The sequence below is a fragment of the Anguilla rostrata genome, chromosome 8, assembly GCF_018555375.3.
Source record: "Anguilla rostrata isolate EN2019 chromosome 8, ASM1855537v3, whole genome shotgun sequence".
NCBI classification, from domain to species: domain Eukaryota; kingdom Metazoa; phylum Chordata; class Actinopteri; order Anguilliformes; family Anguillidae; genus Anguilla; species Anguilla rostrata.
In genome coordinates this window covers 2,760,805-2,788,131 of record NC_057940.1, presented here as the reverse complement: position 1 = coordinate 2,788,131, position 27,327 = coordinate 2,760,805, and the positions used below count along the sequence as shown (strand labels likewise).

Genomic DNA, 27,327 nt, shown 5'->3' with positions numbered 1-27,327 from the left:
CTCTCTGAAAGGCTGCAGTTAGGCTCGGAGGATGACGTCCGTGGGTCAGCCCCCTCCTGTGAGAGGGCACTCGCACGCCCTCTGTGTTCAGCGCCCTCTGTGTTCAGCGCGGTTTGGCGTTCAGGCCTGACACGTGTGCCCTCCTCAGCTCGAAAAGCGGGGCGCTCCGGCAACAATCGGGGAGAGGTCACGCCCCGAGATGTGAGATCTGAGGGAGAAACCCCTCTGAATACCGGCTCGTCCTGACGTTCTTTTTTTTTTTCTGCCTACATTAATATCGCTTTTGTTGTAGGACAAAAGGATTTAGGCAAAAAAAGGAGTTGGTATTTTTGCAGGATCGTGTGTGTGTGTGTGTGTGTGTGTGTCTATGTGCACACGTGTATGTGTGTGTGTGTGTGTCTATGTGTACACGTGTATGTGTGTGTGTACGTGTGTGTGTGTGTGTGTGTGTGTGTGTGTGTGAGTGTGTGTGTGTGTGTGTGGTGTGTGTGTGTGAGTGTGTGTGTGTGTGAGTGTTTGTGTGTGAGTGTGTGTGTCTGTGTGTGTGTGAGTGTGTGAGTGTGTGTGTGTGAGTGTGTGTGTGTGTGTGTGTGTGTGAGTGTGTGTGAGTGTGTGTGTGTCGTCCCAGTTCTGGTGATTTAGGTGATGTCCGCCTCGATGACGCAGTTTGCTTGTGAAGAGTTTCTTCTGGGAAACAACCCTAAAACGGGGCGTGTTGTGGTCCAGTTGTCTGGTGTTTTTGATTTATTTTGGGAGCAAGGCGGGGTGCACCTCGGTGCGTAACGGTGGGGGAACTCCCCTACGCGGCTTTGTTGTGGTTACTGTTGCCGTGCGTGACTTCGGGCGATGTTTCACGTGCCCCGCGGCCTGAAAGACGTGCGTCGCTAACGCTGTGTTTGTTTCACAGACTACACATATGTGACTACAAGTCCCATAATGCTTTGCTTCTAACAAGTCATTTGAAAGGATCACAGACAAGCATGTAAGTGTAAATGAAATCTGGTGGTGAGGGTGGGGGCGGGGGCGGGGGGGGGGGTAAGGCAGTGTGAAGAAGGTCTCTGGGCCCAGTGTGTGCTGATCGACTGACCAATCACAGCGCAGGTCCTCTGGTTGCGTGTGTGTGCGCTGATGAACTAACCAATCACAGCGCATGTCCTCTGGTCGCGTGTGTGCGTTAATGAGGGCAGCTGGCCGAACGTTGCCCCTAGGTTCTGACTGCTGAGCAGATGGTGTGCGTGGAGCTTCCTTCCACTTCCTGCTCAAGCCCCGCCCATTAGAGCCCAGAGCCCACTCCCGTTCATGCTCAGCTAAATGAAATCAGTCATGCAAACAGCTGTTACCAGGATCATAATACACCAGCTTGATTTTGGTCTGTCTGTCTGTCTGTCTCTCTCTCTCTCTCTCTCTCGGTGTAGCTGTTGTCCTGCATGGCCCATGTGCAGGACTTTGTGGGAGCTGAAGGAGGGATGAGCGGAGGATAGGAGGTGGAGGGAGGTGTGAGGAGGTGGGGGGAGGTGGGCGGAGGTGTAGCAGAGAGAGTCAGAGCCCTGCTGACTGCACGCTCCCCAGATCAATGCGCATTACAGACTGCAGCAGCCTGGCGTGCCCCCCCCCAACGCTCACCCCCCCTTCAGACACACCCCTCTGTCCTCAGAGAAATGGAGAGGAACGGGCAGAGAGGTAGAGAGAGAGAGAGAGACAGAGAGAGAGAGAGAGAGAGACAGCCCCAGCATGATGGACGGTCTCCACATCCTCCCACAAATGTGTGTGTAAGTGTGTGTGTATATATGTATGCATGTGTGTGTGTGAGTATGTGTGAGTATGTGTAAGTGTGTGTGTGTGTGTATATATATGTATGCGTGTGTGTGTGTGTGTGAGTGTGTGTGAGTGTGTGTAAGTGTATATGTGTAAGTGTGTGTGTGTGTGTGTGTGTGAGTGTGCATGTGTGTGTGTGTGTAGGGTTAGTGTGTGTGAGTGTGTGTGTGTGTGTGTGTGTGCATATGTGTAAGTGTGTGTGAGTGTGTGTGTGTAAGTGTGTGTGTGTGTGTGTGTGTGTGTGTGTAAGCATTGTGTAAGTGTGTGTGTGTGTGTGTGTAAGTGTGTGTGTGTGTGTGTGTGTGTGTGTGTGTGTGTGTAAGTGTGTGTGTGTGTGTGTGTGTGTGTGTGTGTGTGTGTGTGTGTGTGTGTGTGTGTGTGTGTGTGTGTGTGTGTGTGTGTGTGTGTGTGTGTGTGTGTGTGTGTGTGTGTGTGTGTGTGTGTGTGTGTGTGTGTGTGTAAGTGTGTGTAAGTGTGTGTGTGTGTGTGTGTGTGTGTGTGTGTGTGTGTGTGTGTGTGTGTGTGTGTGTGTGTGTGTGTGTGTGTGTGTGTAGGGTTAGTGTGTAATCAGAGGGCCTCTCTATTCTCCATGGACTCATTCCTCTCTCTCTTCCTGCCTCGGTCAGCAGCTGCAGTCAGTGCAGGTGTAGCTCCGCTGCGCTGCTCTCCTCCTATAAATCAATAACCCCCCCTCCCACCGATAAACCCCCCCAACCCCCCCCACCCCTCCCCCCGATACTCCCTACGGGCTCCCTACGCTGGGTTCCCCCTTTATCTCCCAAATCCAGCCCCTGCACCCTGGGCACGTTCCTCAAAGTGACTCAGATTCCACCCCTCACAGTACCCCGGGCCACACCCCACACAGAACCCCAGGCCACACCCCTCACAGAACCCCAGGCCATACCCCACACAGAACCCCAGGCCACACCCCACACAGTACCGCAGGCCACACCCCTCTGCTCCCATTTGGGTGCCTCCCTCCCCCTTTCCCCTTTTCACACTGTCACATTGTTACCTGCCAGCACAGCCAATCAGGAGGCCAGGCTTCACAGCGTCATCGGCAGGCACGTTCTTTCAGGGCGTGGCCTCTTAGGCAGTGGTCTGCGAGGCTGTGATGTCATGTTGCCAGATGTCCAATAGGCTGAGAACAGAGGAGAAGAACAGACAAGCTGTTTTGTTGATTGTACACTACATGGCCTAAAGTATGTGGACACCTGACATCCAACATCTCATCCAAAAATTATGGGCATTAATATGGAGTTGGTCCACCCTTTGCTGTTATAACTACCTCCACTCTTCTGGGAAGGCTTTACACTAGATGTTGGAGCATTGCTGCAGGGATTTGTTTTCATTTAGTCGGAAGAGCATTAGTGAGGTTGGGCACTGACTGGGCGATCGGGCCTGGGTCGCAGTTGGCTTTCCAAGTGATCTCAAAGGTGTTGGATGGGGTTGAGGTCCGGGCTCTGTGCAGGCTAGTCAAGTTCTTCCACACCAGTCTCAACAAAACCATTGCCGTATGGACCTCGCTGTGTGCCAGGGGCGCTGTCATGCTGAAACAGGAAAGGACATTCTCTCAAACTGTTGGGGAAGCACAGAATCGTCTAGAATGTGATTGTATGCTGCAAGATTTTCCTTCACTGGAACAAAGGTGGTGAAATCGAAATCACACTGCAAACTCACAACAAACTCTCTGCAAACCCCTCCTCCAAATCTCCCCATAGCTTCTGCCATCCAGTTTCAATAAAAGCACTCATTTTAGACCTAGCAAGCTGAACATTTGTTTTTTTTCTCAGAAAGAATCATTTTATCTGAGCAGGCAATGGAGTTTAATCAGCTTGACTTCGGCTCACAGAGTGCCTGAGAGAGCACACGCGTGGGATTGTCCTAAAATGGAGGACCGTCAGTGTAATGGTAAATGGACTGCATTTATATAGCGCTTTTATCCAAAGCGCTTTACAATTGATGCCTCTCATTCGCCAGAGCAGTTAGGGGTTTGGTGTCTTGCTCAAGGACACTTCGACACGCCCAGAGCGGGGTTTGAACCGGCAACCCTCCGACTGCCAGACAATCGGTCTTACCTCCTGAGCTATGTCGCCCCACAGTGTGATAATGAACCGGAGTGAAAGAGAGGGCGAGGCCCGCTTTTCCTTCTGATGATGGAGTGATTAGAGGTTTTAAATTTCTCTCTGTTTTTTCTTCCCCCGGCAGTAACGAACTACAACAATGGCGCGGAGGCGACCTCGGACTCGGACGACGAGGACAAGCTGCACATCGTGGAGGAGGACAGCCTGCCGGACGGGGGGGACGGGGGGGACACGGGGGACGAGGCGGAGTCGGACGGCAACGCGCCAGAGAGCCGCCCAGACGCCCGCGCCGCAGTATTAACAGCCAACGGAAAACAGCGCCACCCGCAGTGGGACAGCGGTACTGCGTCTGCCTCTCTCTCTCTGTTCAGCATTCTCCCTGTGTCACTCTGCGCTCTCTCCCTCTCTCTCTCTATTTCTGTTCCGTTCTCTCTCCGTTTCACTTCATCACTCTCCCCCACTTTCACTGTTCATCTCTCTCTCCCTCCCTCTCCTTCACTCTTTCTGTTTGTCACTATTTATCTCTCTCTCTGTTTCACTTTGTCACTCCCTCTCTCTCTCCCTCCTTCACTCTTTCTGTCTCTCACTTTTCATCTCTCTGCGGTTCACTCTGTCACTCTCCTTTTTTCTCCCTTTCTTTTACTGTTTATCTCTTTCCATTTCACTGTCTCCCTCTCCCCCTCTCTTTCAATCTGTCTCTCTCTCTCTCTCTCTTTCCACTCTTTGCCTCTCTGTTAGTCTGTTTTCCTCTCTTCTTTATCTTTCTGTTTTGGTCTTTCTGTATTTCTCTTTTTGTCTCTCCCTGTTTTGGTCTGCTCCTCGGTCCCTCCCTTTCCTCTCTCTTTCCCTCAGGCACACGTAAACACACTTTTTTTTGTTGTTGATATTTTTAGTTCACAGGCCATTTTCATTCCCACATGTGGTGATATTAAAGCAAACAGACTCGAGCTTTCTGTAGGTATTTCAGTGTTTTAATAGCTGGTTTACTGCAGGCTTTCCCCTAATATCACTCACTGAGTCGGGCCAGTGAGTCACTGCTCGCCCTGACTTATTTTTAGAAGGTCAAGGTTTAAACACAAATAAGAGTTCAGTGTGTCACCGTGGGAACCAGGAAATGTTGTTGCGCGAGCTCTGAGAGTCAGAGGAACTGTGGGTAATGTCGGAGCCGAGTCCGGCTCAGCAGTTACAGCCTGTGGGGGGCGCGGGGGGGGGGGGAGACCGTTAGCGCCAGAGGTAGTTTCTCCTGGAGCAAGCGCTCTCCCCCCCTCAGCGTCCTGTGTGTTCTGACAGGTGAGGGGCGGGGCCTGTGGACGGCGCCAGTCTGAGCCTGAACACTAATTGAGGAGAGAGAGACACCAATTTCTCAGCGTCCTCCTGCTGTAACTTTCACACAAAACTACTTGAGCGTCCGACGGGAATTAAAGAAGCGCATGACCTGACATCACTGCTTATTTATTAATTTATTTTAATTCCGCATTTTGTGAAAAAAAAAAGGCAGGGCTTCTTAGCGCTCTGCTAACTCGTGAGAAGTCCGTAACGACCCTGCTAACTGGGCCAGTCAGGTCACCCGCTCGCGAACGCTGTCTCCAGAGTAATAAAGTGATCATCACTTCCATCGCTGCGGAATTCCACAGTCTGCGCTGAAGGCAGGAAGTGATCATCTTTCTATACCCACCGAATTTGGAGATTCATCTTTAGCGTTTATAGTGCTGTGAGCCGTTTAGATAAACCACACCTGAGATCCTGACCTCCCTCAGCTCAGCTCAGTTTCTCCATGTGCAGCGGCCCAAGCCTTTAACAACCAGTAAACAGGACTGCAGGCTGCTCACAGTTAAATAAACAGATATCTTTTTGCCGATATTCACCAATGAGTACCTCCGTTCCACATTTAGGCCTACTGTGCCTCTCATGGGTACCGCTATTCACCTACTTAAACCCAATACATTCTACCTCATTTGTTAAAATCACTGCAGGCTTAACCAGTCATTATTTACCACATTCTCTTAGAAGATATTGTAGTGCTCACAATTCTGTTATATACCACATGCATAGTTAGGCTTTGAGTTGGCCTATGTAATAAGCAGATTATGGAACTCGAGAACATTAAGTCCATGTGTTGTGGTGTCACTGAATACAATCTACTGTGAATCTGAATTGCCATCAAAACTGTAAAAAAATCTTGTTTCTTCCACTTATTTCAGAAAAAAAACATTGTTGACCATAAGTTCTGTTAAAATTTGAAATTAGTCGAGGGTAATAAATATTTTTTCTCCTCTTTTTGACAGAAGACCTGGGGCCTGATGCTAAGAAGCAGAGAACGAGGTTTAAAGGTACGTTCATTTTACCCAGACAGGAAGTAGACAGCTGGCACGAAAAGCATCATGGGACTTGTAGTTTCTCCCCCCCCCCCCCAGGTGGTAGTCAGTAATTAGGGCAGAACAATTGGTCACCAAAAGAAAAAGCAAACCTTATGTTGAGAAGTGCAAGGGTTGTCTTTTACAGCAGAGTAAGTAAATAACAATCATGTTTTAAAAGGGGTAAAGACAATTAAAACCAGACTGTTAACCTAACCCAGTAGGTGGATGGTTTTTAGGCAACAACCAGCACAGGCACTCGCTGCACAAGCCTGTGGGTAAACAATGAGACAATGTTATTGTTATTATTATTATTATTATTATTATTATTATTATTATTATTATTATTATTGTAGTCTCATAATGGTGTTCTTTGGAAGTGAGGGAAATTACTGAACAATTTTTAAATCTTCGAGAAAGGGGGTGGGGCGGCCATTTTAAGTGATTCTTCTGTTAAATGGACAGATCTCAGGAATTTACTAAAATGGAAGCAATCGCCTCACAATGACCTCTCCTCACAGCGTTCACATGGAGAGCTCAGACTAATTAGCCTTTCATGGGAATTCTGGAAACCAGTTCATTGGAGTTCAGAAGACCTTGGCAAGCTTTTGAGAGCCTCATGTTTGGGCGAATATTCTATAATTATTGAATGTTAAATCAGTATATATTTTATTAAACAAGCCGAGAATGATGAGTGCGTGCGTAAGAAACGCGTGAACCGTGTTCTTGTTTGGAATCAAATTTACAGATTTAATGAATGCCAAATGTCCCTTTTTTAACTTGAAACGCCATGTTTGTCAGCTTGAATTAATCTATTGGCCGTCCTGTGACTTCAGTACTTGACCTGCCCCAATCAGAATTTTCCAATTAGGGAGTTTATACAGAAGGGCAGTTTTTACAGGTTGTTTTCTCAGTGTTGCATTTTTCCCCTGGAGAACAAAAGTTTCAAGGGGCACGTAAAAACATAAAACTCCTGAAAACCCTGGAAGCGAGTGAGAGGGCAGACAGAGAGAGAGAAGAGAAGAACGGGGGAGTGGCGGGGGGGGAGGTTGGTCATGTGAGGTAATAGGCCGAAACCTGCCGATCCTCCAGCCGCACCTGGCTCGGGCGGTACTGGGGGGGGGGGTGGGGGCGGGGCCCAACTGGCACGGGTTTCGCCGCTGCCGCTGACAGCGTTCGGTCGCCACGGCAACAGTCGAACCCGTGCGCTTGGGCCGTTTCCCGGCTTGCGGGCCCCGCCCTTCGGGCCGCCCCACGCCTGTCCCGGGACGGGACGGGACGGGCCGGGCCTCGGCCGCCAGCGCACACACGTCAGCGGAGCGCCCTGCCAAATAAGGCCCCGCCCTGCCCCGCCCACCTCTGTGACATCATTACATTACATTACATTACAGGCATTTGGCAGACGCTCTTATCCAGAGCGACGTTCAACAAAGTGTATAACCAAAACCAGGAACAGGTGTGTCGAAAACCCCAGAGGGAAGTACAGTTCCAAGTGCAGGGAACGACCGCATAGTTTAACTTGGAACGTCGGATGATTGACACCCATGATTCCGTTAAGTTTCACCCGCCAAACTTTCCTGGAATGGGAATATTTCAAGCACCAAATTGAAAAGCTGTGTGTACCAAAATAAATTTAAATAAATAAAAGTTTAGATTTTAAATGCATAGCTGTAAGCTTTTGCTGTTTTGCCCAGTGCTTTAGACACCAGGAAAAAAAAAATCCCACAGATTTTTTTACGAGCTTACAACTCTTCGGGAATACATTTCTCTTTTTGTAATTGGTACATTTGGGTTAGCAAGATTAGGTCCTGCCCAAAATTGCCAGGGGTCCGTTTTGAGATTCAGTGCATTGAGATTCTCCCAGCGTGTAAAGAGCTGAAGTGTGGGGGGGCCAGGAGAGAGAGTCACACAGTTTATCTCTTCCAGGAAAAGAGCGCTCCTCTGCACTTTTCCTCCGCTCTCTCCATTTAAGGGCCTCGCCCTCCCTCTGCGTTTGAATGGTTCAACAAGAATATTCAACGTTTTGAGAAGAATATTTTTCCCCGCCTGTTTTTTTTTTGGTTGGTGAAATGCGTAGGATTATAAACGTGCAGTCTTGCATGTGATTTTGTTTTGGTGGGGGCGGGTGGGGGGGGGGGCGTTGTGGGGGGTTGCCTTGCACATTTCTCCATATTCACAGTGTACAGGTGCAAGGGAACGCTGTGTGATTCATTAGCAGGTTAGGTTATGTGGAGGTGCTCGCATTCCTATGGGAGCGAGGGCCGTTTGTTATAGGAAGGGCTGGGGGTTTTTTGGGGGCGGGGGGGAAGGATTGGGGTGGGGGGGGGCTGATTTGTCTATGCATAACCTCAGGTTACATTCTTTCGGAGTGCACAGTCTTAATTAGCCCTCATTAGTGCTACGTGGAGCTCATTAATTTCGTGTGGGAAAATGCGTGCGCAGATTCCAGAGTGTTGTTTTTTTCATCTGCATATCCAGCATGGCCACTTTGCCTGCCTGCTATTTTTCTCTCTCTCTTCTCTCAATAATGGGATATTGATAAATTCACCAGCGGGGAGATTTGTATTGTGGGGGGGATAAACGTGATTGTTTTGTTTTTAAGGTATGAGAAATTGCACCATTATATACGATAATGCTGGAAAACACACCAGGAATATAAAAACGATAGTTTTGTATCTGAGCATTTATTATCTTCAGACTGTTGAGATGAATTTTTGAGACAATTTGGCAGGTATTTCTCATTTTTTATAGGATCGTAAGCGACATTATTGAACCGGTCTTCAATTAATTATCCTGCCTATTTTATTGGCTTTTCCATTTACTTAGTACACAACTTCTTTGTTTTTATTTCTGTATTTTGGTAAAAACAATGTGAATTCGACATTGATCACCATTAGAAACTGAATACCTCTGTATGAGAGTCGATAGTGCATTATGGGGCTGTGATTTTTCAGAAGAGTTTCATTGGAGAAAACAACATTTTAGCGGCTGCTGAATACTGCTGGTGCTATTACCACGTTAGCCTAGATGCATAGGAATTATGCAGGTGCTATTAGCACGTTAGCCTAGATGCATAGGAATTATGCAGGTGCCATTAGCACGTTAGCCTAGATGCATAGGAATTATGCAGGTGCTATTAGCACGTTAGCCTAGATGCATAGGAATTATGCAGGTGCCATTATCACATTAGCCTAGAAGGGAATAATGCTGGTGCTTTTAGCGCATTAGCCTAGATAGGAATTACTGCAGCGCCCATTAACAAGGTTAGCATGGCTCGAAATATCGCTGAACATATGAGTAGCTTAGCCAAAGTAAGACTGCAGGGGGCGCTAATGCTGGCTAGCCTGTACGGAGGAGGCTTGAAGACCAGCTTTACCGCGCTGACTGGGCAGAGGTTCCTGGCTCCATGCCGAGGAGGGTCGGGGGGGGGGGGTGCTGGTGTCAGTTTTAAACGGAGAAGAGCGAGGCTCTGCAGTTCTCTGGTCCCGATGTCGCCCATTAGAGGCTGAGTGCAGTTTTACCGCGGCGGGTTGAAAGAGGAGCGCCGCTAACAGGCAGCGGCGCTGAACCCAGCCCGACGCGGTCGCTGCTAACCCGCTAACGCCCACTGTATACCGCCACGGCTGTGAGGAGGTGCTACTCACAGAGCCCGCTCGTGTGCAGCAGAATCCCCCCCCCCCCCCCCCCCACCCCCACTCTGGTCTTCTGATGCTAAATGAAGACCCGCCCACCAGACCAGACCAGCCCCGCCCCCCCCCCCCCCAAAGCTTGTGTCATTAAGCCGTGATTTTTTCTCATGATCTTTCATGGCTTGGGAGGGAGGGGAACTCTGACAGGGGGACACCTGGTCTCTGCTTCCTGGGGGGAAAATGAGGCTTGGTGGGGTGAGGGGGGCAGGGGAGGTGATGGAGAGGGGGGGGGGGGGTGATGATCACCCTGAGGGGCCCACCAGCTGTCCCCTGCCACACAAAGCATGGTCACATGCAAAGGGGGGGGGGGGGTGTCACTGCTGTAATTATTGGGGGGTCAGGTCAAAAGCGGAGAGCTCAAACACTGTCTACAGGGGTGAGATTTGGGTACAGGAATGAGATCCAGGTACAGGGAAATGATTTGGGTACAGGGTTGAGGTTCGGGTACAGGGAGATGATTCGGGTACAGGGGAGATTCGGGTACACTTCATTCATACAGGCACTGTAGACCCCAAGAGATCCACTGATTCAAAATGGCTGCCGTGCATCACCCAGGTGGGGGCTACACATTGGTGGTGGGTGAGGTGAGCTCCCCCTCATCACTGTAAAGCACTTTGAGCGTTCAGAAAAGTGCCGTATAAACGCGACCATTCATTCATTCATTCATTCATTCATTCATTCATCCAGTCATTCATCCAGTCGTTTTGTGTCGCAGTGAAGGCCGAGAGCGGCTCGGAGCCGGAGGAGAACGGGAGCGCGGACGCCATGGTGGAGGAGATGCTCCAGCAGGGGGACACGGCCGTCATCTACCCCGTCGCTCCAGAGGAGGAGGCGCGGCAGGGCACGCCGGAGGCCAGCGGGCACGACGAAAACGGTAAAAACACCCCCCCGCCAACCCTAAAAACCCCCACCCAACCTACACCCCCCCCCCCCAACCCAACACCACGCACCCACCCACCACAACCCCCCCTCCCCCCCACCTACCTTCATCCACCGCTGCAGTTTTCTTTCAGTAGTGCAGTAACACCTCCAGTCCTGTGGGGGGCAGCAACCTGTTGTTCCAAAACCGCTTTCACGCGAACACACTGTGGAACAATGAGAACAGCAGTTGACAGTATAAAATGTCATTATTTCAGTTTTAGAATATGTTTTTGAATATGTACGGCCTGACTGACAGTTTTTATATATGATGGATGTGTTAGATATTTTGAGATATATCAGAAGACCTGCTGGCTCAGGCAAGAAAATGCACTCAAACTCCAAAGCAGCTTGTACAAAGACGTTACGTTTTTAAATAAAATTAATCAACCGTGTTAAATTACCATAATAAGGCCAGCCTGTTCATAGTTGATTGATTAGTGGCATTTTCACAATCTAAAAAGCTTAAAAAGTATCCTCTCCAGAGCCTGTTTCCTGTATAGATTTGTGCGGTACGTCCATATCAGCAGATATGCCCAACATTGCAGTGTTGAGAAGGCCGTGTTTCTCAGACTCGTGGTGCTGAACGTGGTGCACGGTGGCACTTGTGGATCCTCCCCCTCCCCCCCCCCCCCCCCCCCCCCCCATTTCCTCAAGCCTTCGAGGTCCCTAACCTCTGATTGGATGATTATTTCAGCGCCGTAAAGCGGCTCTCCTTCCTCCTCCCTCACACTCGCCATCGCTCGTCTCTGAGTCCGGGTGCCTGCCTTTAGTGCTCTTCAGAGTCCATCAGACCACCCTCACCAGCTGCAAGAACAGGGTCCTCACAAGCCCTTAAATATCTGCGAAAGGTCCTCACATTCACTGGGGAAAATCAAGGATTTAAAAAAAACCTGAAAATAATTTCTGGCAGAGGTACATACACTCATCTTCAGGGATATCAACTTCAGGGATATCAAGGCATATCATTTGTATTTTTAATTCAACATTCTTGGCCCTAGAGTGCAGTTTTCTGGGACCTTGGATTAACTGTACGAAATGTAACTGCCATGAGGAATGCTTCAAATGGTGGCACGGGTTAGTCATGGGTGAAGTCTACTGTACAGTTTTCTTAGTGGCAAAAGTCATTTAAGGGCTATGAAGTGTAACCGAATCAGTGTCGAAAGTAATTTTGGGAACCTACACCCCCCCCCCCCCCGCAGGGACCCCGGACGCCTTCTCCCAGCTGCTCACCTGCCCCTACTGCGCCAGGGGCTACAAGCGCTACACCTCGCTGAAGGAGCACATCAAGTACCGCCACGAGAAGAGCGAGGACAACTTCAGCTGCTCGCTGTGCAGCTACACCTTCGCCTACCGCACGCAGCTGGACCGCCACATGACCGCGCACAAGTCTGGGCGGGAACAGGTACCGGAACCGGAACCGGAACCAGAACCAGAACCAAACACTGAAACAGAACCAGAACCAGAATCATAAACAGAGCCAGAAACAGAACCAGAACGAAAAACAGAGAGAGAACCAGAACCAGAACCAAACACTGAAACAGAACCAGAATCATAAACTGAGCCAGAGCCAGAGCCAGAACCAGAACGAAAAACAAAGAGAGAACGAGAATCATAAACAGAGCCAGAGAGAGAACCAGGGCCAGCATGAAAAAAGCTGGAACCAGAACCAGAACCAAAAACAGAAACAGAGAGAACAAGGTCCAGCATAAAAAAAAGCTGGAACCAGAACCAGAACCAAAAACAGAGAGAGAGAGAGAAACAGGGCCAGCGTAAGACAAGAATCAGATCTAGAATCAGAATTAGAAACCCAGCCATAACCAAACTTTAGAACTAGGAACACGACCAGAGCCGGAATGACAACAGGAAGGGAACCAAAATCTGAATTATCACCAGAAACAGAACCAGAAACTAAACCAGAAACAGAACCATATCCAAAACCAGAAACAGAATCGGTACGATAATTGAAAAACCAGAGCAGAACCAGAAGCTGAAATGCTGAAACTTCTCCAGCTAGGGGAGTGTATTAAAATAAGAGAAACGTTTCTGTCGTGTCAGCTGTTTAGGAGTGACGTTTTTTATTTGTCCTAACGCTCTGGCGTTGATGCATCTCCAGCTGATTCCCCACCACTCCCAGTGCAGCCAGACCGCCTTTTTAATTCAATTAGCAAGCAGTGGACGACTCCCCCCCCCCCCCCCAAGCAAGATGCCATTAGTGCCGGGCTGGGGTGGTTATCTCTCTCCCAACATCACTGCGTAAATTAATTTTAATGGATTTTTTTCATTACAATGGATCTGAACTCCATTTGTCCCTGCCGCTACATCATTCATGCAAATCTGAGCTGAAACCCAGAAGTGTGTAATTTGGCAGCTCTGCGGATTTCTGACTCTGCTCTTCATGAGAAACACGAAGGTGCCATTCTGAGTAAAGTGGAAGATTACAGGGCCACAGAGGAGGCAGTGCGGGGTGTCAGAGGTTCGGGGAATAGTCAGTACTCTCGTTCACTCACACACACACAACCTGTGGAGGTTTGGAGAATACGCAGTACTCTCGTTCATTCACACACACACAACCTGTGGAGGTTTGGAGAATACGCAGTACTCTCGTTCATTCACACACACACACACACACACACTGTGGAGGTTTGTTGATTCTCACACACACACACACACACACACTGTGGAGGTTTGTTGATTCACACACACACACACACACACACACACTGTGGAGGGTTGTTGATTCACACACACACACACACACACACACTGTGGAGGGTTGTTGATTCACACACACACACTCACACACTGTGGAGTTTTGTTGATTCACACACACACACACACACACACTGTGGAGGGTTGTTGATTCACACACACACACACACACACACACTCACACTGTGGAGGTTTGTTGATTCACACACACACACACACACACACACGTACCACTGTGGAGGGTTGTTGATTCACACACACACACACACACGTGGAGGGTTGTTCATTCATACACACACACACACACTGTGGAGGTTTGTTGATTCACACACACACACACACACACACACACACACACACAGTGGAGGGTTGTTGATTCATACACACACACACACACACACACACACTGTGGAGGGTTGTTGATTCACACACACAGTGGAGGTTTGTTGATTCACACACACACACACACACACACACACACACTCTCTCACACACACATACCCACTCACGCTGTCTCTTCTCCTGTCCCTCAGCGCGTACACGTGACGCAGTCGGGGGGGAACCGAAAGTTCAAGTGCACCGAGTGCACCAAGGCCTTCAAGTACAAGCACCACCTGAAGGAGCATTTACGGATCCACAGCGGTGAGCGCCTCAAAATACCCCCCCCCCCTCCAAAATACCCATCCCTGTACCCAAACCTCACTGGGGTCCTCCAATACCCCCCCCCTCCAAAAATACCTCAACCCTGTACCCAAACCTCACTGGGGCCCCTCCTCCAAAAATACCTCAACCCTGTACCCAAACCTCACTGGGGTCCCCCTCCCCAAAGATACCCACCCATACCACCACTGGGGTCCCTCCCAATCCTCCTGTACCAAACCTACTGGGTCCCTTCCAAATACCACCCGACCAAACTCACTGGGTCCCTTCAAATACCACCCTATACACTCACTGGGTCCCTCCAAAATACCTCACTATACTACTTCATGGGGTTCCCTCCAAATACCTCACCCTATCCACTCACTGGGGTCCCTCCAAAATACCTCACCCTATACCATCATGGGTGTGTCCCCTCCAATACCACCCGACTCAACCTCACTGGGTCCTCCAAAATACCCACGTGGTCCAACTCATGGTCCTCCATACCCCATGGGTCTCTCTGCTGTGTGTGGTTGTGTGTCCTCTGGCCTGTGGAGCGTAACTGTGGTTGTGTGTCCTCTGGCCTGTGGTGTGTAACCGTGTGTGTGTGGTTGTGTGTCCTCTGGCCTGTGGAGTGTAACCGTGTGTGTGTGGTTGTGTGTCCTCTGGCCTGTGGTGTGTAACCGTGTTTGTGTGGTTGTGTGGTTGTGTGGTTGTGTGTCCTCTGGCCTGCGGTGTGTAACGGTGTGGTTGTGTGTCCTCTGGCCTGTGGAGTGTAACGGTGTGGTTGTGTGTCCTCTGGCCTGTGGAGTGTAACAGTGTTGTGTGTCCTCTGGCCTGTGGAGTGTAACGGTGTGTGTGTGGTTGTGTGTCCTCTGGCCTGTGGAGTGTAACTGTGTTGTGTGTCCTCTGGCCTGTGGAGTGTAACTGTGTTTGTGTGGTTGTGTGTCCTCTGGCCTGTGGAGTGTAACTGTGTGTGTGTGGTTGTGTGTCCTCTGGCCTGTGGAGTGTAACGGTGTGTGTGTGGTTGTGTGTCCTCTGGCCTGTGGAGTGTAACCGTGTTTGTGTGGTTGTGTGTCCTCTGGCCTGTGGAGTGTAACCGTGTTTGTGTGGTTGTGTGTCCTCTGGCCTGTGGAGTGTAACGGTGTGTGTGTGGTTGTGTGTCCTCTGGCCTGCGGTGTGTAACTGTGTTGTGTGTCCTCTGGCCTGTGTGTAACGGTGTGTGTGTGGTTGTGTGTCCTCTGGCCTGTGGAGTGTAACCGTGTTGTGTGTTGTGTCCTCTGGCCTGTGGTCTGTAACGTGTGTGTAGTGTGTGTGTCCTCTGGCCTGTGGGTGTAACGTGTTGTGTGTTGTGTGTCCTCTGGCCTGTGGGTGTAACGTGTGTGTGGTTGTGTGTCCTCTGCCTGTGGACGGTGTACGTGTCTCTGCTGTGGGTGTGTTGTGTGTCCTCTAGCCTGTGGTGTGTAACAGTGTGTGTGTGTGTGTGTGTCCTCTGGCCTGTGTGTAACTGTGTTGTGTGGTGTGGTCCTCTGGCCTGTGGGTGTAACGTGTTGTGTGTGTGTGGTTGTGTGTCCTCTGGCCTGTGGAGTGTAACTGTGTTTGTGTGGTTGTGTGTCCTCTGGCCTGCGGTGTGTAACTGTGTTGTGTGTCCTCTGGCCTGTGTGTAACGGTGTGTGTGTCCTCTGGCCTGTGTGTAACAGTGTGTGTGTCCTCTGGCCTGTGGAGTGTAACCGTGTTTGTGTGTCCTCTGGCCTGTGGAGTGTAACAGTGTGTGTAACGGTGTGTGTGTCCTCTGGCCTGTGGAGTGTAACGGTGTGTGTGTCCTCTGGCCTGTGGAGTGTAACGGTGTGTGTGTCCTCTGGCCTGTGTGTAATGGTGTGTGTGTGGTTGTGTGTCCTCTGGCCTGTGTGTAACGGTGTGTGTGTGTCCTCTGGCCTGTGTGTAACGGTGTGTGTGTCCTCTGGTCTGTGTGTAACTGTGTGTGTTTCTGCAGGAGAGAAGCCCTGTGTGTAACGGTGTGTGTGTGGTTGTGTGTCCTCTGGCCTGTGTGTAACGGTGTGTGTTTCTGCAGGAGAGAAGCCATACGAGTGTCCGAACTGTAAGAAGCGCTTCTCCCACTCGGGCTCCTACAGCTCCCACATCAGCAGCAAGAAGTGCATCGGGCCCGTCCCCGTCAACGGCCGGCCCCGCCCGGGGGGCAAACCCGCCCTCTGCCCCTCCCCCTCCCCGTCCCTGGCCCCCTCCCCCGCGCCCGCCGGGCGGACCGTCGCCCGGGAGAAGCCCGACCCGGGGAAGCCGCTCCAGGAGCAGCTGCCGGTCACGCAGATCAAAGCTGAGCCGCTGGAGTACGAGTACAAGCCGGTGGTGCTGGCGCCGGCCGCCAACGGCGTCTTCAACGGGGGCCCCGCCCTGCCGCCGGCCCCGGCCCCGCCCCAGGGCGTGGTCCAGGCGGTGGTCCTGCCCACGGTGGGGCTGGTCTCGCCCATCAGCATCAACCTGAGCGACCTACAGAGCGTGCTCAAGGTGGCCGTGGACGGCAACGTCCTGCGCCAGGTGCTGGAGAGCGCCCACCTCAACGCCGCCAACGCGTCCAAGGAGCCCGGGGGCGGGGTCGCCACGGCGACCGGCGGCGCGCCCGCCGCCACCCACTCCGTCATCTCCGCCATCAGTCTTCCCATCGTCGACCAGGACGGCACCACTAAGATCATCATCAACTACAGCCTGGAGCCCAGCCACAACCCCCACCCGGCCCCGCCCGCGCCCGCGCCCGCGCCCGCGCCCGCCCCCCAGGCCCCCAAAAAGGAGGGCCCGCCCCCCCGGGCCCCGGACGCCGGCGAGGCGGAGACGCCCCCCGAGGACCCCGCCCCGAAGGCGGAGCAGAACAAAGAGGCGGAGCCGGCGGGCAGTGAGGGGGCGGGGGAAGCGGCGGGGGCGGCGGGGGCGGACGGCGAGAGGACGTGTCTGCTGTGTGACGACTGCCCCGGCGGGCTGGACGCTCTGCACACGCTCAAACACTGCGGCCGCGAGGCGGCGGACCCGGCGGCGGCCGACGGCGAGCGCGATGGCGAGGGCGAGGGCGGGCCGGACCCCGGCGGCGTGTCGGCCCTGCTGGCGGACGGCGTGGCGGGACAGCCGCCGCTGAAGAACCTGCTCTCGCTGCTCAAGGCCTACTTCGCCCTCAACGCCGAGCCCACCGCCGCCGAGCTCGCCAAGATCGCCGACTCGGTCAGCCTGCCCGCCCACGTGGTCCGCAGGTGGTTCCACAAGATGCGGTCCGGCCAGATCGCCGTGGGGGGGCCGCCCCGCCCCCCCCAGTCCGGGGACGAGGCGTCGGAGGGGGGCGGAGCCGGGTCCGACCCCCCGGCGGACCCCGCTGCCCCGCCCCCCCCCGCGACCGAAGCGCCGGAGGAGCCCGCGGACAAGGACGAGGACCCGAGCGGCGACCCCCCCCAGGACCCCCCCTCCTCCCCGCTCAACCTCTCCTCCACCGGCCTCGTCATCGTCAAGTCCGAGGAAGAGGAGGACGAGGACGGGCAGGCGGAGCCACTGGACCTGTCGCTGCCCAAGCTCCCCAGGGAGGGGGGCGAGGGGGGGGGCGCCGCCGGCCTTCACCAGGGCAGCGCCTACTCCGTCCAGGAGGAGCCGCTCAACCTGACCTGCGCCAAGAAGGAACCGCCCGCGCCCGCGCCCCTGACCTCGGACACCATCTACGTCACCCCGAGCGCCAACCCCGTCAGCATCGTGGCCACCCAGCTGCCCACCATCCTGGCCATCACCGAGCAGGGCAGCCTGCCCTGCCTGCGCGCCGTCACCGCCAGCAAGCACACCATCCTCATACCGCAGCTGGCCTACACCTACGCCACCGCCACCGCCACCGCCGCCGCCAGCAGCCCCCCCGCGGCCCCCGCCCCGCAGAAGCCCCTGCAGCCCAACAGCCTCCAGGTCAGTCACTGGAAATAGTGATAATAATGCCTATTTATTTATGCTGCACCTTTCCAGTGCATAAGGACACCTTACAAAACTGTTGCAATACTACTACTATTACTACAATATTACTACTACTAAGAATAATAATAATAATAGCAATTGTCTCCAGGTCAGTCACTGAAAATGCACAGTGATAATAATGCCTATTTATTTATGCTGCACCTTCTGAGGTACACAAGGACACTTCACTGTTGTAAAGACACACACTGATGTAATACTACTACTACTATTACTACAGCTACTACTAATAATAGTAAGAATAATAATAAATTGTTTTTACTGTATATAATATTTCACAGTGATGGGAGAAACTCCACCAATGGGCAGCACCAGTGATGCCCAGCAGCCATTTTAGCACAGAACCCTCACCACACGGCAGCTGGAGAGGTGGAGAGGGAGGGAAACAGAATAAACATTTACTTTCCAGGAATTCGTTTCCAGAAACTGAAGGCCATTTTTATTATACCTCGGGTCTCTTCAGAATTATTTTCAGTGAATGTGTTAAGGTTTAAATAATTTTATATTACAGATTTTGTTTTGCAGTGTTAAAAGGCTGTTTGTCTTTAACGCGGTGCGTCCTCATGAGTGCGGTGTGCTGGAGGGGTGTGTCGGCGTGTCCTGGAGGGTGTGTATGCGTTAAACGCAGGCTTTGTGGGGACGTAATGCGTCCCTCCTGACTGCTCAGTCAGAGCCCGGTGGCCAGAGAGCTCATTTCTGGCCTGCTTTCCACACGAGGTCGGCTGCTGCTGCTGCCAGGTTCAGCTCCACCTGTCCAGCAGAGTCTTTAAAGACCTCCATATTTCACCCGGAGCGGAGAGGTGAAATAACCCTCCCCTCCCAACCCCCAGAGAGGCCGAACCCCTGCCCCCAGTCCGCCCCCCCCCCCCCCCCCCGAACCTGGCGCTCAGGAGCGCTGCATGTGTGTTCAGCACGAGGGTGTGGACAGAAGAGGCTCCGATTACGACTGCTGATCTGGGATCAGTCCTGCATTTAGCTCATAATGGACACGGTTAGGACACGTACAGCACAAAACTGACCCTGGATCAGTGCAGGGCTGTATGAACACCAGCCGCGCATTCTCCTCCACGCTCTTAGGGGAGAAGAGGGTGGAGGAGCCCTGTAGCTCAAAGTCCTGACAGTTGCACCATAAAGAAATAATTTACAAAATCCTGCATTCACACTTCAAATGCTAATGGGATAAATCTGGTCGTCGTGGGAACGCTGTCATGTTCTCGTCACGACTTTGATTGGCTGACCAGGTGCAGCTCTGGCGGTGCGCTCCGTGCAGGATGACATCATCGCAGGCGGGTCCTCATTGGGGCTGTAAACCCGCAGAGCTGCCAGCGTTCCGCATTTCTCTGAACAGGAAGTGACCTTAATGATGTCACTTCCTGTACGTGTGTCTCTGTCCGACAGTGACCTTGCGCGAACATAACTTTCTCCAGGCACCGCAGATATTGGCCCGTAAAAAGCATGCCCTGCCCCCAAACAGGGGTGCCTGTATCCCCCAAACTGGAGTGTCTGTATCCCCCAAACTGGAGTGTCTGTATCCTCCAAACTGGAGTGCAGGTGTTTTTTGGACTAATATTTTCACAAGAGAAGCCCGTCTGAGATCCTCACTGCTTCAGAGGGTTCGCTTGTGTCTTTTCAGTTGGTCACGTTGAGTCTCACCGCCTGAACATCAGGGGTTGTATTCATAAAGCATCTGAGATCAGGTTTCTGTCCGTATCCTGTGCTGATCTGAGATCAGTATACTGTTCTTATGAGCGTAAGGGCCAAACTGATCCCTGATCAGTCCTATCTCTCTCTCAGAGAATTTCTGAATACAGCCCAGCTGGATTTGCACTGGATTCATAGACTTGGTGATATCTCTGACTCCCTCCCTCCCTGTCCCCCTCCCCCCCCAGGATGAGAGGCTGGACACTAGTTCAGAGGGGGTGGAGGAGCAGAACGATTCGGACTCGGCCCCCCCGCGGAAGAAGATGAGGAAGACGGAGAGCGGGATGTACGCGTGTGACCTGTGTGACAAGATCTTCCAGAAGAGCAGCTCCCTGCTGCGCCACAAGTACGAGCACACGGGTATGTACCAACCCCCCCCAAACCCTGTACCGACCCCCCCTCCAAACACCGCACACACACCCCCCCAAACCCTGTACCCCCCCAAACACCGCACACACACCCCCCCCAAACCCTGTACCCCCCTCCAAACCCTGTACCGACCCAAACACTGCACACACCCCCACTCCCCCAAACACTGTACCCCCCCTCCAAACACCGCACACACCCCCCCCAAACCCTGTACCCCCCCCCAAATACCGCACACACACCCCCCCCCAAACCCTGTACCCCCCCCAAACACCGCACACACACCCCCCAAACCCTGTACCCCCCCGCCCCCAAACACCGCACACACCCCCACTCCCCCCAAACCCTGTACCCCCCCCAAACACCGCACACAACCCCACTGCCGCCCAAACCCTGTACCCCCCTCCAAACACCGCACACACATCCCCCAAACCCTGTACACCCCTTCCCAAACCACCGTGCATAGTCAGTAAGCACACGTGTACGTACCGACCCCCCCAACCAAACACTGCGCACACAGCCATCCCCCCATCCCAAACACTACACCATCAGCACCCACACCTCCCCCACCCCCTCTCCCAAGACACTGTGCACCCCCCAACACTGCATACCCTCCCAAACACCGCAAGCAAACCACCCCCCGCCCCAAATGCCAACCAACAAGCACACAGGTACATACCGACCCCCACCCAACACACACACACACTGCGCACACCCCCCCCTCCCCCAAACACTGCACACCTACCACATTCCCTCCACCGCACTCCAAAAAAAACTCCACATAGACAGTGTCGAAACCCTAAACACATGCAAATACACACACTCACAAGCACTCACAGATACACACTCTCTACGAACACACATCCTCTCTCTACACACACACACACACACACTCACACACACTAAGAGTTTATAGGGTACCTGGCTGAGGATGGGCTTGTGAGGTCCAAATGACTTCAGGCTGTGATTACGACACCTTTGCCGAACCCGTCCAATTTCTCCAGCCAGCCGAGGGGCTGTACTGCGGAACACTGGTTCTGATCCAAGCTCCCATCTAGAATGTTCCGTTAAACTTGCACTCAAGTTGCTTTCCTTTGCCTAACAGCGCAATAACAGCTCTGCTGAAAAGCCAGAATGAGGTCAGTTTCTACATCGCTGCTGCCTCGACACTGGCCTCACAGTGATGGGAGTGGAGGTCAGCAAGACAAGTAACATCACGGAGAAAAGTGTATCGCTAACATCACGGAGAAAAGTGTATCGCTAGCGTTACGGAGAAAAGTGTATCGCTAACGTTACGGAGAAAAGTGTATCGCTAATGTTACGGAGAAAAGTGTATCGCTAACGTTATGGAGAAAAGTGTATCGCTAACATCACGGAGAAAAGTGTATCGCTAACGTTATGGAGAAAAGTGTATCGCTAACATCACAGAGAAAAGTGTATCGCTAACGTCATAGTGAAAAGTGTATCGCTAACATCACGGAGAAAAGTGTATCGCTAACGTTACGGAGAAAAGTGTATCGCTAACGTCATAGTGAAAAGTGTATCGCTAACATCACGGAGAAAAGTGTATCGCTAACGTCATAGCGAAAAGTGTATCGCTAACATCACGGAGAAAAGTGTATCGCTAACGTTATGGAGAAAAGTGTATCGCTAACGTCATAGTGAAAAGTGTATCGCTAACATCACGGAGAAAAGTGTATCGCTAACGTTATGGAGAAAAGTGTATCGCTAACGTTATGGAGAAAAGTGTATCGCTAACGTTACGGAGAAAAGTGTATCGCTAACGTCATAGTGAAAAGTGTATCGCTAACATCACGGAGAAAAGTGTATCGCTAACGTTATGGAGAAAAGTGTATCGCTAACGTTATGGAGAAAAGTGTATCGCTAACGTCATAGCGAAAAGTTTATTGCTCACATAATTACAAAAAGTTTTTTGCTAACATCACAGCGAAAACTTTATTGCTAGCATAATAGTGAAAACTTTATCGCTAACATCATGTTGTATGTATAGTGCATAGCTAACATAATGGCAAAAAGCACATCGCTAACGTCACCGCTAAAAGTATAGCTAACGTTATGCTGAAAAGCGTCTCATTAACGTTATTGTAATGTTCTCACAGAAGGTTGGGGTCTTTGTGGGGTTAGTGTATGGTCGGGGTGGGAGGGTGGGGGGTGAATTTTGGGGAGGTCATCGTATTCTGACGGAGCACGGGGTCGCTTGTGGGGGTAGATTTTGGGGGTGTCCATGCTGAGCCTCACCCTGTCTCCCCCCCCCCCCCCTCAGGCAAACGGCCTCACGAGTGTGGGATCTGCAGCAAGGCCTTCAAACACAAGCACCACCTGATCGAGCACATGCGCCTGCACTCGGGGGAGAAGCCCTACCAGTGCGACAAGTGCGGCAAGCGCTTCTCCCACTCGGGCTCCTACTCCCAGCACATGAACCACCGCTACTCCTACTGCAAGAAGGAGGGGCAGGAGCGCCAGGAGGGGGCCGAGCCGGGGGCCCAGGGAGGCGCGGACACGCCCGCCGCGGGGGAGCAGGCCGACGGCAGGACCGCCTCCCCTCCCTCCCAACCGGACTCGGAGGACCGCGACGAGGAGGAGAGCGAGGACGAGGAGGAGGAGGAGGAGGAGGAAGAGGAGCTGGAGGGAGGAGTGAGCGAGGACGAGATCCAGGTGGTGCGGGTTGGGGAAGGTGAGGACAGCGAGGAAGAGTGGAGGGAACACGCGGGGGAGGATGAGGAGGAGGAGCCAGAGGAGGAAGGGGAGGAGCTAGAGCAGGAAGGCAAAGAGACGCAGGGAGAAGAGGCATGGCGTGACGAGGAGGCGCAGGGAGTTGAGGAGGTGCGGGTGGGGGAAGTTGGGCTGCAGGAGGTCGAGGAGGAGACTGAGGGGGAGACGGAGGGGGAGACGCAAGAGGAGATGCAGGAGGAGACGCAGGAAGAGACAGCGGAGGAGGAGACGCAGGAAGAGACAGCGGAGGAGGAGACACAGGAAGAGACAGCGGAGGAGGAGACACAGGAAGAGACAGCGGAGGAGGAGACGCAGGGGGAGGGGGAGATGCAGAAGGAGACGCAGGAGGAGGAGACGCAGGAAGAGACAGCGGAGGAGGAGACGCAGGAAGAGACAGCGGAGGAGGAGACGCAGGAAGAGATGGCGGAGGAGGAGACGGAGGGGGAGGGGGAGATGCAGAAGGAGGGGGAGATGCAGAAGGAGACGCAGAAGGAGACAGAAAAGGAGACGCAGGAGGAGACAGAGGGGGAGACGCTGGAGGAGACGCAAGAGGAGATGGAGGAGAGGCAGGACAAGGAGACGCAAGAGGAGACGCAGGAAGGTCACACTCAGGTGGAAGAGGAGGCCATGGAGACACAGGAGAGCGAAGGAGGAAGCGGGACGGTGGAGGAGGTGGAGAGAAACGCGGGCGAGGGCTCCGAGAACAAAGAGAAGAAAGAGGAGGCGGAGGAGGAGTGAAGAGAACGGGGCGGAGGAGTTAAACCACACTTAGTTTACTACACAACACGCGTAGAGTCATGAGGAGAGGGGGAGTTAACCCAGACACTGTGTCTCACTTCATTACTGTGGACAAACCGGGGTGTGCCTCAACTTAAAGAGAAAAAAAAATCACTTTTCCACGTGAGAAATTTTCAGTGTTACAAGCGGTTTGTAAAAATACATAAAGAATAACAAAAAAAACGCATATACGGACTTTGAAAGAAAAAAAAACAAGAGTTGACAAAGTTTTAGATAATGTTTTATTACTAAAACATCCAGGATCATTTCTTTTATCAGTGTTACTAATTTAATCAACGTCACTCATGTTTTAACCTTTTAAGCTGTACAGTTGGGAGAGATTTCTATACCTTTTTATTGCCAATGAAGTTTTTGCTAAAATCAGTATTTTATTAAGTTTGAAGAAAACCTCTGCACTACAGTATTCCTGGTTTACACCTATGGATACCGACATGCTTCTGTGTTGTCTACCCATCAGTATTATCGCACTATAGGCACCCTCCACCGCATTAGCGGAAATTAGCACGTTAGCATAGTTATTCGTTTTGAATTGGATCGTTAGCCTTAACGAAGAATACGATACTCTAGGGCGCTGACGCCTTCAGCGGGATCCGACCTATCAGGGAAGACGGTGTCAAACCACCAAGCCAGCATTCTTTCTTTACCGACCTCCGTTCCGACCGACCGACCGACAGACCGACCGTGTCCTTCGCTATGTCTGGTATTACGGGCTGCGTATATACGTTTCTCCGTTAATTTCAGCCAACGCCAAATCCACTATACTGTTTTTATTTTTTTAGGAAAGAGACGGAGAGAGAGAGAGAGAGAAACGCTCACGCAGCTTAAGTCAGAGGCGGGATGAAAGGACAGCGAGCGCGCGCTGCGGTTAGACCGAACGGAGGAGTTCTCTTGAGTTTTTTTTGTTTGTTTTTTTTTCGTCGGTTTGAATCGGAGCTCAGTGTTACGGCGTTCGTTGAAGCGGGAGGATGTTGGATACGGAGCATTTCAACCCCCTGGCCTTATGCAAACCTGTGAGCTGGAAGTGCCATTTGACCAGTGTTATTTTTTACTAAAATGGCCATCGCCAGTATTTGTGTTGGTGTTTAAGGGTCCATGTTAGCTAAGATTTGTCTTGCCATTTTTTAAATTATTTTATTTTTATTTCTGTGTGTTCTTCTCAGTTTAGAGAAAAGACTTCAGGGGGAATATTCAGTTACAGAGTGAAGGAAATTTCTAAGGTTTTTTTTTTTTTTTTTTCCTGTCTTGGAATGTCAGTCAAAATGGGGGTCCCCACATTGCTAGAACCTGAAGAAATAGTGTGACAGCCCTGACCTGCACTTGAAGGAAGCAAATGTTAGCAAATATGGTCCCATAAATCAAGTGTTTAGATCATTTTACCAGTCAGTATTATAGTATTTTACAAGTTTTTTTTGTTTTGTTTTGTGTTTGTGGGGGGAAAAAATGTTTGCTCAGTGTCTCAACCAATGGCAGTATAGTTCCCGCCTCACTGAAATATGTTTAGTTATAGAAATCTTTTATATTTATGTGTCTTATTTTTATATTTCTTTACGGTTATTTATTACACAATGTAGTGTATAATACTGTAGTTTGTATTAATACAATAATATATTTTAGTATGAAAATAATTTGGAAGGTAAGTGATTTCAAAGCTAGAGAGAGAGAGACACAGCTCTGGCCTTTGAGATGTGCTTTAAAAATATGATTATGATTCAGTTAAATGTTTAAAAAAAAAAAAAGGAAATGAAAGTGGAACCTTTTACTTTTGCATCCATTATCAAGTGTGTTTTGTTTTCCCCACTTTTAAGTATGAAGCTACTGAATCTATTGAAACTAACTGTGTGGACTAATGGCATGAGTCTTTGCTGTCGTATCAGTTGAAGGATCTACCCTAATGATGGCGATATACTGTCCTTTTGCAAAGCCAAACCTGGATTGACATACTTTTTTTTTTTTTTTTACCTGTGCCAAGTTGAATTGTTTTTATGTCTGCACCAAGACTGAAACTTGTTTTTATAAGTCCCTGTCTAATTCAGTTTAATGATTTTTTGCATAGGTTTTTTTTATGACTGGCCATCACAATAAAATACATCAACAAAGTTTGTCTGAGTTTAATATTTGCCTCTTGTTTTTTGAATCACCTCACAAGCACAATAACCAGCAACTTAAAGGATAACACAGTTAATTTTCATTTTCTCAGTATCGTCAACATGTCCAATGAAAAGACAGAAACCGATAATGTTTCTGTTCAACTCTCAGTGAATTTATCCTATGAACAATTATCTAGCCAACACCAATATGCCAGAAGTTGAACCCCTGGGGTACAGAAGTGTCATGAAGTACTGAGAGTCGGAAAGAAACATTTTATGGTGATGATACTGGAAAAAAAAGACCAGCGTTATCCTAAACACAGCAGTGAGATGTAATCAGAGGAGATAAGAGCACGGGCAGCACTGACTGCGGAAAGCTAACAGCGTTAGCGCCGTGGCGGTGAAAATGAACATTTCACGTGAAGCGCTTTAAGATTTTAATTGCATCCAAATGTGTTCTGCAAAAATCAAGATCCGTGTGTGGCATTCATACGACCGTCCAGTTTAGATAAAGCCTTCATTGTTCAAGGAGGGTTGAAAAAAAGAAAAGAAGGAAATTGCTAAAGTAATCTGTTCCTTTCACAAAGTGATTGCTGGCCTTTGTGATGTCACAACCGATCTGAAGGGATACATTGTTTCGAGCGGAAATTAATTGGAATAGAAATTGAATAGCCTGTCGTGAATCTTTTTTTTTTTTTTTTTGCGTTTGTTTAATGCCCTGGATTAAGGACTGAAGCCATTCCAACGTTCAAAAAAAAAAAAGGCAGAAATCACTTCGGTATCGCGCACCTCTGACAGGTGTGCTATCGTCCTTCTTTTGCGACAGAAGGTCGCGGTGAACAAAGCGCCTCTCATCACAAACAACCCCAACCCCGCACCCCCCCCCGACCCTCGTCCCGTCCCGTTCTGTCCAGAGCTAGCAACAGGTGGTATAACACAGAAGAAATTAAACAAGTGACGAGTCCTTAAGAGATAATTAGCGCGGCTCTGCTTCAAAATTAGATTTCAGAACCGCCATCTCCCGGTGGCGACGCGAGAGACCCGCGTTATGGCTGTGCCGCGGTGCCGTTAAATTAGACGGCCCAGTCTCAGTGCTGGGCCTCCGGGCCACCAGGGGGTGCTAAAGTCCTCTTCCGTTAAAGTAACAGAGAGAAGGAAAATTCAGCTCTGTTTTGCAGTACGGTGACACACGTGCCACACACACACACACGTCGGCTCACCTCCATCAGATCCTCTCATTGTCGCTGGCCTATCACAGGGCATTTCTCTGTCCAGACCCCGCCCCTCTCTTCCCCCTCTCCTCCGCTCCGTCGTTCGCACCCACCTCTTTCAGAACAGGGTCGCGGGTCTGGAGAGACACAGGGCGTGTGTTAAACTGTTTAAACTGTTACTCAACACTTCATCCATCACTTTCAGCGGCCAATCA

At 51.1% G+C, this 27,327-nt stretch overlaps 1 protein-coding gene across 3 annotated transcripts in view; it reads left to right on the top strand.

Annotated features, from left to right (window-relative positions):
* Positions 1-25,910, top strand: part of LOC135260524 (zinc finger E-box-binding homeobox 1-like) — a 57,511-nt gene extending 31,601 nt beyond the window's left edge. For 2 of the 3 annotated variants that reach the window (XM_064345806.1, XM_064345808.1), the window contains exons 2-9: positions 4,024-4,239; positions 6,185-6,229; positions 10,658-10,816; positions 12,063-12,265; positions 14,106-14,214; positions 16,283-18,153; positions 20,106-20,277; positions 22,568-25,910. In XM_064345806.1, the coding sequence (XP_064201876.1) occupies positions 4,024-4,239; positions 6,185-6,229; positions 10,658-10,816; positions 12,063-12,265; positions 14,106-14,214; positions 16,283-18,153; positions 20,106-20,277; positions 22,568-23,754 (3,962 nt within the window). In that variant the 3' untranslated portion in view covers positions 23,755-25,910. The remainder of the gene's footprint in view (positions 1-4,023; positions 4,240-6,184; positions 6,230-10,657; positions 10,817-12,062; positions 12,266-14,105; positions 14,215-16,282; positions 18,154-20,105; positions 20,278-22,567) is intronic. The other variant, XM_064345807.1, reaches the window with a different exon arrangement.
* The last annotated feature ends 1,417 nt before the right edge of the window (positions 25,911-27,327 follow it).